Source organism: Natrix helvetica, assembly GCF_964273705.1.
Source record: "Natrix helvetica genome assembly, chromosome: 2".
Lineage (NCBI taxonomy): Eukaryota > Metazoa > Chordata > Lepidosauria > Squamata > Natricidae > Natrix > Natrix helvetica.
The window spans coordinates 206064352-206077161 of NC_138552.1; the positions used below are offsets into that span (position 1 = coordinate 206064352).

Sequence of the window (12810 nt, forward strand, 5' to 3'; positions counted from 1 at the left end):
GAATAGCTAATTCGATGTAGAACTTAAAGGGGCCAGGGGACTGAGGAAAGTAGGAGAAGATGGGGTAGTTAGGCAAATGCAGGGTAGATGTGGGGAAAGTTACGGGTTCCTTTTAAAGTACCACATCCCCAATTTAAACCCTACATCGCTTTACCCATTCCATGCACTGGATAAAGTGCACTGCAGTTCACACAACATTTTACATTTTGTAATAACTTTTGTCAGTCTGAAAAGTGCTGGCAGACTTCTTGTGATAATTGGTAAGAGCATATACCTAGAATAGCAGAGTCCCCCCCCCCTTTTTTTATTGTTGTAGAACAGGGGTGTCCAAACTTGGGAACTTTAAGACTTGTGGACTTCAACTCCCAGAATTCCCCAGCCAGCCCATGCCCATGCTGGCTGGGGAATTCTGGGAGTTGAAGTCCACAAGTCTTAAAGTTCCAAAGTTTGGACACCCCTGTTGTAGAAGATAGGCTGCAAGGTCCAGGCAAGTGAGCAGAATATAAAATAGGGACTAAATTCAAGAGGACTGAATTGGTATCCTTTCTCAGATTGTGCAGCTAAATTGGGGTTTAAAATTGGAAATCTAAATGGCAGCAAGATCTAATTCATCGATACTGCTTGAATCAGTTTGGTGGGAGAACATTCCACAGTTACATGTGCACCTCCTCCTCTTGTAACCACCCTTTTCATGTATATTGGTAAGGCTATAGAACATTTCGGCAAATGTGCAAGTCAGTAGATGGCATGGTCAGACAATTGATACACCTGGTTCTGCAATACCTATTCTGACTTGGGCTATATGCCACATATGGGCATTATTAATGACTAGCTGATAACCCGGCATTGCCAGGATATTTATTTATAGGGGGGAAATGTCCGAACCAAATGTAATTTCTAATGTTGGATTTTCCCTCTTACCAGAGGGAGCCCCCTTGTGGAGTACTGTGGAGCTGTTACAATATAATACAATACAATAGCAGAGTTGGAAGGAACCTTGGAGGTCTTCTAGTCCAACCCCCTGCCTAGGCAGGAAACCCTATACCGTTCCAGACAAATGGCTATCCAACATCTTCTTAAAGACTTCCAGTGTTGGGGCATTCACAACTTCTGGAGACAAGTGGTTCCACTGATTAATTGTTCTAACTATCAGGAAGTTTCTCCTCAGTTCTAAGTTGCTTCTCTCCTTGATTAGTTTCCATCTGTTGCTTCTTGTTCTACCCTCAGGTGCCTTGGAGAATAGTTTGACTCCCTCTTCTTTGTGGCAACTCCTGAGATATTGGAACACTGCTATCATGTCTCCCCTAATCCTTCTTTTCACTAAACTAGACATACCCAGTTCCTGCAACTGTTCTTCATATGTTTTAGCTTCCAGTCCCCTAATCATCTTCGTTGCTCTTCTCTTTCTAGAGTCTCACCATCTATTTTACATTGTGGTGACCAAAACTGAATGTAATATTCCAAGGGTGGCCTTACCAAGACATTATAAAGTGGTATTAACACTTCACGTGATCTTGATTCTATCCCTCTGTTTATGTAGCCTAGAACTGTGTTGGCTTTTTTGGCAGCTGCTGCACACTGCTGGCTCATATTTAAATGGTTGTCCACTAGGATTCCAAGATCCTTTTCACAGTTACTACTGTTGAGCAAGGTACCACCTATACTATACCTGTGCATTTCGTTTTTGTTGCCTAAATGTAGAACCTTACTCTTTTCACATTGAATTTCATTTTATTAGATAGTGCCCAATGTTCAAGTTTGTCAAGATCCTTCTGTATCTTTAGTCTATCTTCTGGAGTGTTGGCTATTCCTGCCATCTTGGTGTCATCTGCAAATTTGATGAGTTCCCCATTTATTCCCTCATCCAAATCATTGATAAAGATGCTGAAGAGTACTGGGCCCAAAACAGAGCCTTGGGGTACTCCACTGCATACCTCCCTCCATGAAGATGCAGTTCCATTGAGGACTACATGTTGAGTGTGGTTGGTCAGCCAGTTACGAATCCATCTGGTGGTGATGCTGTCCAACCCACATTCTTCTACTTTATCTAGTAGTAGGTTATGGTCTACCTTATCATGACAACTCCACTGCACTGTACACTGAAGCCATTTTCCGGCAATACAGTAGAAGCCATTTTAAGGCACAACAGGCTGTATCTTAACAGAACACACACACCCCAAGGAGTGTTAGTGGTGTCTTACACCCCCCCCCCCAGTGTTTTTTTCCAGTGAGCACCAGGTTTGGTTGAAATTGCTTGAGGCGTTCCAGAGTTATGCTGGAACATACAAACACACACACACACACACACACACTCAGCCATTTTTATAGAGAGAGATGAACTGCAGGTGTGTTCAATCTGTGACCCAGGTGCCACATGCAGCTCTGCACAGTTAGTAATGTGATTGTGCATGATTTTAAACTTTTAACATTATTCTGTGATTTACATACAATTAACTCTATTACCTATTTTATATGCGGCCTAGTCAAGCATTGTGAATGAAGTGGATAATACGGATTCCCTCTTGATAATTTAGTCCAACAATAAGCATAGAGTTTGGGATTTTTTTTTTTTTTTGATGTAATTAAAATCAATTCCTATTAATTAAAAGTCTCTATTTTGTGAAATATCAATAAAATAATAGAATTTAGAATGACAATCCCTTGAAGTGTGTGTTTGGTATGCCACTATAAACAAAATCCACCCCCCCCCCCCGTTTAATTCCATTGGGTTGAGATCAACATTCCCAGAATTGTAAATTATGTTCTGAAATAAGACTTCCAGACTATGTTAGCTCGCTATTATGTCTTTGAAGCAATTTATTCTATTTCAATTTCTTAAAATACTTTGTATGCTTTCTCAAATTAATAATTCTTTTCCCAAGTCTTGTCCTTAGCTGCTATACTTCCTAGAACAGGGGATCCCAACCTTTTGGGCACAATGGATTGGTAGAGAAAGATTTTTCTGCAGACCACAGAGGGCGTTGTTTTGCATTCTGCCTGTATATTGTGGATGGGGCTTCGCTTGTTTGCACGGTCTTGTTTGCATGGCATGCTGCGGACTGGTCCATGGAGCAGGAGTTAGGGATCCCTGTCCTAGAATAGTTTCATGAATTGACAACACATAAATTTATGGTTTAATTAAAGGGTCTTTGTTTCCTTTATGTTGACCTTGTGGGGTAGTGTATTCAACCTCTTGTTAAGTCTTAATTGATTGTGATCTTTGATACAAAGTTGATTTGCTAGCTGAACTGGACTGACTTTATGAAAAATAAGTAAAAAAAATAAGCACTTGGCCTACAAATCTTGTTCATAATCCATTGTGAGATTTAAAATTAACAGTTCTGTTTTAATAATCTTAGCATTAATACAAGAACAATGAATTGTCACAATTCATTTTGTAGTTATTTTGAATGGAGGATTTTGTACTTGTTTTAAAGCAAATAATTATATAAATACATTTTATAGTATTTCAAGCTTTGCTATTGGGGAAGTAATTGATCTGTAAAAGTATTATAGGGCTAAAGTTTGGAAGAAGCACAAAGCACTCTGGGGAATAACTAAAATGTCAATCTTAAAGACAAACTTTATTTATATTAAAAATAAATTCCCATTAATTCTTGGTATTGCATTTACACTGATGACATGGTGCATAATCTAAAAAAAATGTGTAGAATGTCTAAGTTTCATGAAAAATTAATTAAAATTTAACATCAGGTATCCTTTTATTCAATTTAAAAGATTTACATGGCAATAAGGCTACATACCCCTAACAATTTAGATGCTAGTATAATTGGATCTAAATCCTATTGGTTTCCATTACATTCTTCCAGATAAATTATGTATATTTTTCCAAATAAATTATGTATATCAATACTGTTCTCACATTTTAATCTTGCTTTTATGTAGATCTGAAAGTAGTAATCCAATTTATTAGAATATACTTTGAAAGTAATTATTAAAATGATCTTAATATAGAATCTGTATGTAATTTTACAATTTATAATGTAAACTTAAGGATTTATAATCATTAGTGAGTTGGAGACCTTAGCTCTAACATCTAAATAGGGCAACATCTAACATCTGAGTAGGATAATTATGTTAGAGCTAAGATCTCTAACTCACTAAACATTATTAAAAAGTTTGTATTATATATTTGTCATAAATTCTTTCAACCCTTCTGTAAGCTTTTATATGTGGAAATTGTATAGCTAGCCATGGTAATGATATAATTGTCCAACAGAATATCCTCACAAATAACTGTGCTTAGGATCATAGACTTTGAATGTTATACTGAATTTGGAAATCGCTTTATTACTTATTATTGTGTAAGTTTCACATCTGGATGTTCAATTTTACCCTGACATTTTATTTAGATTTCTTACATTTTACCCTGATATGTGTTAGCCTTTTTAATTCAGAAAAATAAAACCTTTTCCCTGAAACAGTTCAGTGCTTTCCTCTCAATTAATCCTTAAAATGAAAAAATACATATTAACCTCCCTGGGACATGGAAAAGTAAGAAAATATTTACTGGGAAACAAGCCATTTGCTTTTGGGGCAATTTCTCTTTTGAGAACACATCCTTATTTTAGCTATATTTATTGTGGTCTCAGTGGATGGTATAGGAAAGCCAAATACATACACATTAGTGCAAGTAAGCAGATATGATCTGGTTACTACTTCACTTACTATAGATCTAAAGCATTGGAAGCCCTGACTGGCGCTTCCATTTTTTAAATCATTTTTTAAACATGCTGTTTTTGTCTGCAGTCTTGTATCTGGTTCTGTTGGCAACAATGTATTACTTCACTTTATAAAATAGGGTAGAGTATCCTATTGAATAAAATTAATATTACAGTATACTCTCTTCTGTCTGGTAGGATAAGTTATTCCACATTAAGTTCAGTATAAAAATACATTGAAATAGTTTTTATATTCTTTTTGATGTACCTATTTAAATTTCTGACTTAGTAATCTTCAAACTTAAAAACATTTTATCTCTTGCCAATGGTTACCGTAGTTCTATTTTCTACTCTTATATATTCTCTTCTGACACCTTTTGGATTTTCAAAAGTTCTGTTTGCAGTTTTCTGATTTTTCTTTATTTTTGTTCGCCAGATTTGGAGGAGATCAACCTGTATACATCAATATTATTAGAGATCCTATCAATCGATTTTTATCGAACTATTTTTTTCGCCGTTTTGGAGACTGGAGAGGGGAGCAGAACCATATGATCCGTACTCCAAATATGAGGCAAGAGGAGAGATACTTAGTAAGTTATTCCGAATGTTGCTGCCTCAAATTTATTACTTTATTAAGAAGTTTTAAAGTTGTGGTGGTATCTTTGTATAACTGATGAAAATGAGAAAAGCATAAACATGGATGATTTGATCTTGGACAATAGAACTAATTTGGCATGTTCTATGTAGACTTAGTTGGGTGAAGGGAGTAAATAGAGAATTCCAATTCTTCACTGAATTTCTTTCAACACAAACATCGATCAAGACTATCGAGGGCAGGGTTATCAAACTCAAGGCCCACGGGCCGGATCTGGCCCACCGGGTGCTTAGATCTGGCCTTCGGGGCTGGAAACAGTCAAGAACTGACCCGTGGTGCCTCTGCCAGCGAAAATGGAGCTTGGGTGGGCTGCATGCAAGCTCCATTTTTGCTGGCAGAGGTTGCAGGAGGCCTTCACAACCGAACAGAGCTCGGGAGCACATTTTCACATGGAGAGTGCTTGGGCAACCACAGGTGCCCCCGGCACGAGTGACATCAAGCTGGTCATTCCACCCTGGTCATGCCCATCCCAGTGCACCGAGGTTAAACATAACCCTGATGTGGCCCTCAATGAAATCGAGTTTGACACCCCTGACTTAGGGAATTTGAGTAGTTCCATTTTCTGACCAGATAACTAGTTTAGCAGTCTTTCATATCTTTCATACTGTGATCGAAAAAGTAATTGAGGAAAAATTAGCTCCGCCTTATTTGAGGTGATAAGTGTAATGTTGAGGTCCACCAGAGATGAGGTACTGTTACCTATTGAGATAACTTCTACATGCAAAACACACCAGGTCAAACACAGCTTATAACAATAGTGGTCCAATAAGACTATATTGGTCCCAGCAGGCTGATGACATCATTTAACTTCTGCTTTGGTTGGTTATAGCAGAGACAGTATGTGACCTCTTTGTCGTAGATAAATTGCTACCTAATGGGGTTTAAAGGAGTCCATTGCAGTGGTGGAAAGGGACCTTTTAGACAGTTCAGCTTACAGAACTAGCAGTATCCAAACTGTTTATGAGAATCTCCTCCAATGATAATCACTGATTCTTGACACTTAGTTTTGTTATTCTGATTTCTTTAACTACTTAAAGCATGATGCCAACTATTTTATATAGTTCAAAACTGATGTAAATTACATTTACGTTACATTTCTCTTCGCAGAAACGTAATCAACAATTAAGCATATTGAGTTAGAACAATTTAGTAATTTAGACAAGAATTTCCATTGTTAAGCAATGCGGTTGTAAAGTACAATATTATGTGACTGTATCACTTAGCAACAGCAGTCCTGGCAATTTCCATTTCAGTCATTAACGTAATCCCACCAATCATGTAAGGACCTACCTCAATCCAGCCCATTCCAAGTTGGATTGCAGGTTGTCCAAAGCGTATATTGTCCTACTGGGAAGAAGAAGACTATGAAAGTCAGCTGGGGGTGATAGAACTGGCAGGGCGAGTAGAACACAGGGTGGCCAAAAAGGCAGATATGGGGGGGAAGATGAGAGAAAAGTTAAAGTACCCCTGCATTCTTTATTGCAGGCAGGTTACCAAGCAGCAAAATTTTGATAATGTGACCATAGGGGCACTTGCGATGGCCATATTTTTGGGGACCAGTCATAGCTAACATTTATTCAGCACTTCATTCAGACTTCGAGCAGTCACTGAGAGAATGGTTGTTAAGTATGCCTTATCTGCATCTCCACAATAAATTATCTTTGAAAACATTTCCTTGCCGAGGTTCAGTAAATGTTGCTTCTGTTTCTGCTGGATGAAAAACATCTCCCTTTCTGTGTATAACTTCTGTTTTTTAGATGATTGAGAGAGGCCTTTGTTTATATTCTTCATGCTTCTGAACTTCAAAAGTTATAACAAGGATTTCTGTTTTTTTTTTTTTTTTGCTGATGATAGTATTTTATCTTGGGAAATTCCCACAAAGCTCCCAAAGGTGCTTTTTCAAGAGGCAACTGGAAATTCCAGGTGCCTTTTGAAAAAGCACCTTTGGGACAAACATGATTGTATTACTGAGAATCTCCGTAGACGTTCCACAAAGCTCCCAAAATATTTCAAAAGATACCTGTTAGAAGGGTCTTTCAGAGAGGGTTTAAGCTTAAATTATTTAAATTTAGTAAGTGAGATTAAATCCTTAGTGTCTGTTTCTTTATGCTCAATTTATAACATAGCAAATTAAAACTGATAGCTGTGTTTTAAGTTTTAATGTAATATAAAATAACAGGTTTTATATAAAGCCCTGTATTCTTACTCTAGAAGAAACCAACGATAAACATTTCAGGCTCGAGTGTATTACCGAATATAAATCACTGGTGCCTATAAGCACAGAGGTTTTGGCTTCTGAAATCTCCGAAATGTTTGCGGAAAATTCTACTGATCATTTGGAATCTTAGAGTAAATTGTTTTTGGCTTTGAATCACTTCCAGAAATAACAGAAGTTTGTGCAAAATATTGGATGAACCTGTTTTAAGTGTTTTCATCAAGACTTACCATATTTTTGGAGTATAGGACACACCTTTTTTCCTCAAAAAAAGAGGCTTAAAAACTGGGTGCGTCTTATACACTGAATACAGCTTTTTTTTGCATCCCGAAGCCCCGCCCCTTCACCAAAATGGCCGTGCATACCCTTATGGAAGATTTCAGAGAGTTCCTGGGGGCTGGGGAGGGAAGAAATTAGCAAACAAAATGGGCCATTTTTGCCCCCAGCCCCCAGCAGCACTCTCTAAGCCTCCATAAGGCTACGCATGCATTTTTTTAAATGAAAAATGGGCCATTTTTTGCTAGTTTCCCCCCCCCCCCCCAGAAGCACTCTGCAAGCCCCCCCAAGGCTATTCATGCCTTTTATTTGGAAAAAACAGGTCCGTTTTCACGAAAAATGGGTCGTTTTGGGGAGGTTTGCAGAGTGCAAAAAGTTTTTTTTTCTTTTGGAAAGCTCTTTAACTGATTGATGAGAATCACATTGATCAAGTGCTGTGCCAGCAGAAACAAAGTCTTAGATGCTCCAGCGATTTCCTTCTCCAGCACGTGGATAAATACACCTTGAAACATCTACCTACCTACCTATTCTCTCTTCCCCTACTACCTACTGTATTTCTCCTCTCTCTATTTCTCTCTATCCCTCTACCTACCAACCTACCTACTCATTCTCTTTCCCTACCAATCTACTGTATTTCTCTCTCTATCTTTCTATTTCCCTCTCTATCCCTCTCCCTACTTACCTGCTGTATTTATCTTTCTCTCCCCCCCTCTATCTACCTACATACCTACCTGCCTACTCTCTCTCTCTCCCTACTTATCTACTGTATTTCTCTCTCTCCCCCCTCTACCTACCAACCTACCTACTCTCTCTCTCTCTTCCTACCTACTATATCTCTATCTATTTCTCTCTCTCCCTCCCTCCCTATCTACTGTATTTCTCTCTCTTTCTCTCCCTCTCTATCCCTCTATCTACCTACCTACTTTTTTAAATTTTCCTCTTCAAAACCTTGGTGCATATTATACTCCGGTGCATCTTATATTCTGAAAAATATGGTAATTCAAATCCATCAAATCCATTTTCCAAAGTCAGATTTGGCCTAAACTGCTGCTGTACTAGGTTCACAAAACCTTTCTATATTAATTAGTTTTGAGAAAAACTAAACTGCAATCTTCTCCTCCCACCACCCCCAATTCTCCCTCCAGTTATAGATGCGGGAAGAAAGATCAGTTAGGTAGGTTTAAAGCTGAGGTAAGGCTTAGCTCACATCTCAGCTTCAGCCATTTTAAGATGTGTGGACTTCAGCTCCAGAATTTTCAAGCCAGCTTGCTAGTTGCTTGCTGGTGGACCATCCTAGGCTTGAACTCCATACATCTTCGAGGTACCAGGTTGCTAAAGCAATATTTCTCAACCTCAGCACCTTTAAGCTGTGGACTTCAACTCCCAGAATTCCCCAGCCAGACATGCTTAACATCTTAAAGTTGCTGAGATTGAGAAACACTGACATATAGGAATTCACTACAGCCCTTAAAATCATTCTGGACAGTACTCAGGACATTAAGAATATAAACTGTAATTTTTAAGCAATGTCAAGTGGCCATTAAAAAGTGCTTCAACTGTTTTTCCAGCAGTTTTCTTTCAAAACAATGAGTTTTTTATTTCCAATGGCTGAAAATGCCAAATCAACAATTTAGTTCATTATTCATGTTGTCAGTGTAACTTAAAAAAAAAGGAATGTCCTTTATAGAAATAGCCAATTCCTTTCTATTCTTAGCCAAAGGTTTTAATTATTCTGAAAACAAGTGACCATGCAGTGGATATACATATGTTATATATGATCAAATGGCTCTGAAATTTTAGAAAATCCTAGAACATCTAATGCTGATTTAAAACCTATACCCAGGTCAGGAAGCCACAGGCCAGGCAGAAAATGACAAAACAGGTTGGTAAAGGAATGGCACCAGGCTGAATGCTCTCTCCTTACTTATTCAACCTTATGCTGAATATATATATATTAAGGGATGCTGGATTGGAAGAAGATCAACATAGTTTCAGAATGGGAGGGATAACAACAGTGGCCGAAGTATGCTGATGACACAACTCTGGTGGCCAGTGGTGGGTTTCAAATTTTGGGGGGGACTTTTCAGCTGCCTGTGGGAAGTGGCTGGCAGGCAAAGAAGCCTCCCAGCCGCTGCCTCTTTGAGAGCCAGTTGGGAGGCTTCTTTGCCAGCCAGCCACTGGCTGCAGACCACCAAAAAGTCCTCCAGTCAGCGAAAAAGCTGCTGCCATTGCCACCATGTTCTTCACATATGCACATCCCTTGGACTGCCTGGGGGCCACCAAAAATTCTGATCAGCTTGCCTTCTGGATTCTGGACCAGCCACTGCGGAATGTAAGCAGCCCAAAGAAAGAGGGGGTGGTGTGGGAGGAAGAGGGGCTAGGGCTGGGGCTGTAGGGAGGGTCGGGCAGTGAGAGAGGAGTGACTTTGGGGCAAGGCCAGATCCAGGGAATGGCGCATTCCTCGACCCGGCCGAGGTGGGCAGCGAAAGGGCCTCAGGGAATGACGCATCCCTGGGGCCCCAGCCCCCAACCCAGGGTGAGTGGGCAACATACTTACCTTTGGTGAGCTGAGCAGAGTGGCGAGGCACAGAGGCGACTGGCAAGACGTGTAGCTGGGGTCTGGGCCACGTGGTGAAGGCATATATAGCACTCGGATGGGCAGGGTGAGCGTCAAGCGAATGAGTGAGCATTGGACTGACTGAGCGAGCAGCGGGTGGGCAGGCGGGACAAGCGGCGGGTGGGCAGGGCGAGCAAGTGGCAACAGTTGGACTGGTTCGGAGGTGTGGCCAGTCGGCCATCACTACCAGTTCTCCGACCTCGGGGAAATGGCTGCCACCGGTTCACACAAACCGGTGTGAACTGGCTGAATCCTCTATTGGTGGCTGAAAATGCAAAAGATCAATAAGCTCTAATAACTGAGGTAAAGGAGCAAGAACAGGAAAAAATGGAACTAAGATTAAATATAAAGAAGACCAACTATTGACAACATATATAAAAAGCAGACTTCAAATTGACAGAGAAGATATTGAAGTGCTTCTACCTTTTAGGATCAACTGTCAACAGTAGAAGAATCTCTTGTTAAGAAATACTTGAGAGATGAGAATTTCCATGAAGACCTTTGAAAAGTTATTCAGACGTCTTGATGTATCTGTACCTACAAAAATCAAAATGTGAAGTCAATGGTTTTTCCTGTGACAACCTAATTGAAGTGAAAGTTTGACTTTGAAGGAGCAGGGTAGAAAAAGTATTACACTTTTCAACTTAGAGAGGACTCCTAGGAATACCATGGAACGGCCTAAAAAAACAAATGATTATTAAATAAAACAGCTCAGAATTCTCACTAGAGGCACAAATGAGGAAACTCAGATTATCAATCTATGGTCATATTGTGTGGTGACTTATCTCCCTGCTGAGCAAGACAAAAGGAAAGAAAAGAAAAGCATGACCCACAGATCAGCTCAATTACAGTGTTGATAGCTATATCATTGGAAGACCTGAAAGACAGTTTGGGTACAGATCATTCTGGAGAAAATGTATCCATGTGGGTTGCTAAGAGTGGACACTGACTTGATGGCTCATAATAAGTCATAACAGCTGAGGAAAATAAGTCTGTTACTAGAGTGTTCAGAATTCTGGTTGGAAGGGAAAGAAATGTGCCTGAAAGTTTTTGTTTTGTTCAGTGTTTCCTAGAAGCACTGGAATAAGAATGAAATATTGTACTTTATGAACTCTGCTCAGTCACAAATGCCAGAATGTACAAAGCAGTATTTCAAAAGTGTCTAGAAAAAATGCACACACACACACCCAGCAATTTTCCTTCTTCCAATTGTTCTCAATTATTTCTTCCAGCTACAATGCTGTATATTGTACTCTTAAATGTAACTGTTAAAAATTTCTCAATTCTTAGGAAAAGATTACTGAATAATTCATCCACACTCCCTGAGATCTAGTTCTAGTCTTTATCTTCCATTGCTAGAAGCTGTAAATTTTACCTGTTTCTCTTAGCAGTTTTAACCTACACTTTTGTTATTAATTTAGAAAATCAAATACTTGCTTATGTAGAAACTATTATTTTAGTTTTGGTGACCCAGATTCGTACTTAACCCATATGAGAGAGAATATTTATCTACAAGTTCAGCATACTAAGAGGTTTCCTGCATCACTGGGGGGGACATTCCCACAATGTTATTATTGATCATACTGTGAACTACATGTGAAAAACAGCAGTTACAGCATAAATTTCTCAAGCTGCTAATATAGAAAAAGTGTTGCCCACAAAATGATATATTTAGAATAAAAGACCTGAAAATACGTTTCTATTCAGCCATGAAATAGCTGAGTAGTCTAGGGAAAAATCACACTTCAGGAAAAAATAAAATAAGTGTAACATGAGTATAGGAAGATTATAAATATTATAAATATGTATAATACAGATTGTCAGGGTTCCAAGTAACACTCCCAGCGAAAGAAGACTCTGAGGCTTGAGTTTCCTCAAAGTTCCATTTTATTAGAGATGTCATATTGGCACATCTGGGAAAACCTGAATCTGAAAGTTTCTAAGTTTTCCCCACCCAAATGGCACTCACATGTCCATCACATAATCCAGTCAGACACCATCCAAAACTGGAGATGCCTCCCAATCACCGCATCGCAGCTGCAGGGCAATGTGTCCTTGATTCTCTGAGAAAAGAATGTTATTTTGACTATATTTCAACCATACTCCATATAATCCCCCCTCCCATTTTTCCACAGGAGAGAATGTGGCAGGCCTGAAGGCCCAATATAAAATATGGCTTCCAGGTCTGACATCAGAGGTGGGTTCCTACCAGTTTGAACCTGTAGTAACTTGGCGGCCTGGGTCGCTGGAACCTGCAGCGACCCAGGCCTACCATGCCCCCAAGCCAGTTCTCTCAGTGGCACCATAGGCGGCGCCATCTTGTTTTTGCCTTCTGGGCATGCGCAGAACACTTTTTGTTGCACTG

The 12810-nt window shown here is 39.4% G+C and overlaps 1 protein-coding gene across 3 annotated transcripts in view; it reads left to right on the forward strand.

Annotated features, from left to right (window-relative positions):
• The window catches only part of UST (uronyl 2-sulfotransferase), a 108248-nt gene that overhangs the window by 65644 nt on the left and 29794 nt on the right, over positions 1–12810 (forward strand). For all 3 annotated transcript variants that reach the window (XM_081945667.1, XM_081945665.1, XM_081945666.1), the window contains one exon: positions 5119–5272. In XM_081945667.1, the coding sequence (XP_081801793.1) occupies positions 5119–5272 (154 nt within the window). The remainder of the gene's footprint in view (positions 1–5118; positions 5273–12810) is intronic.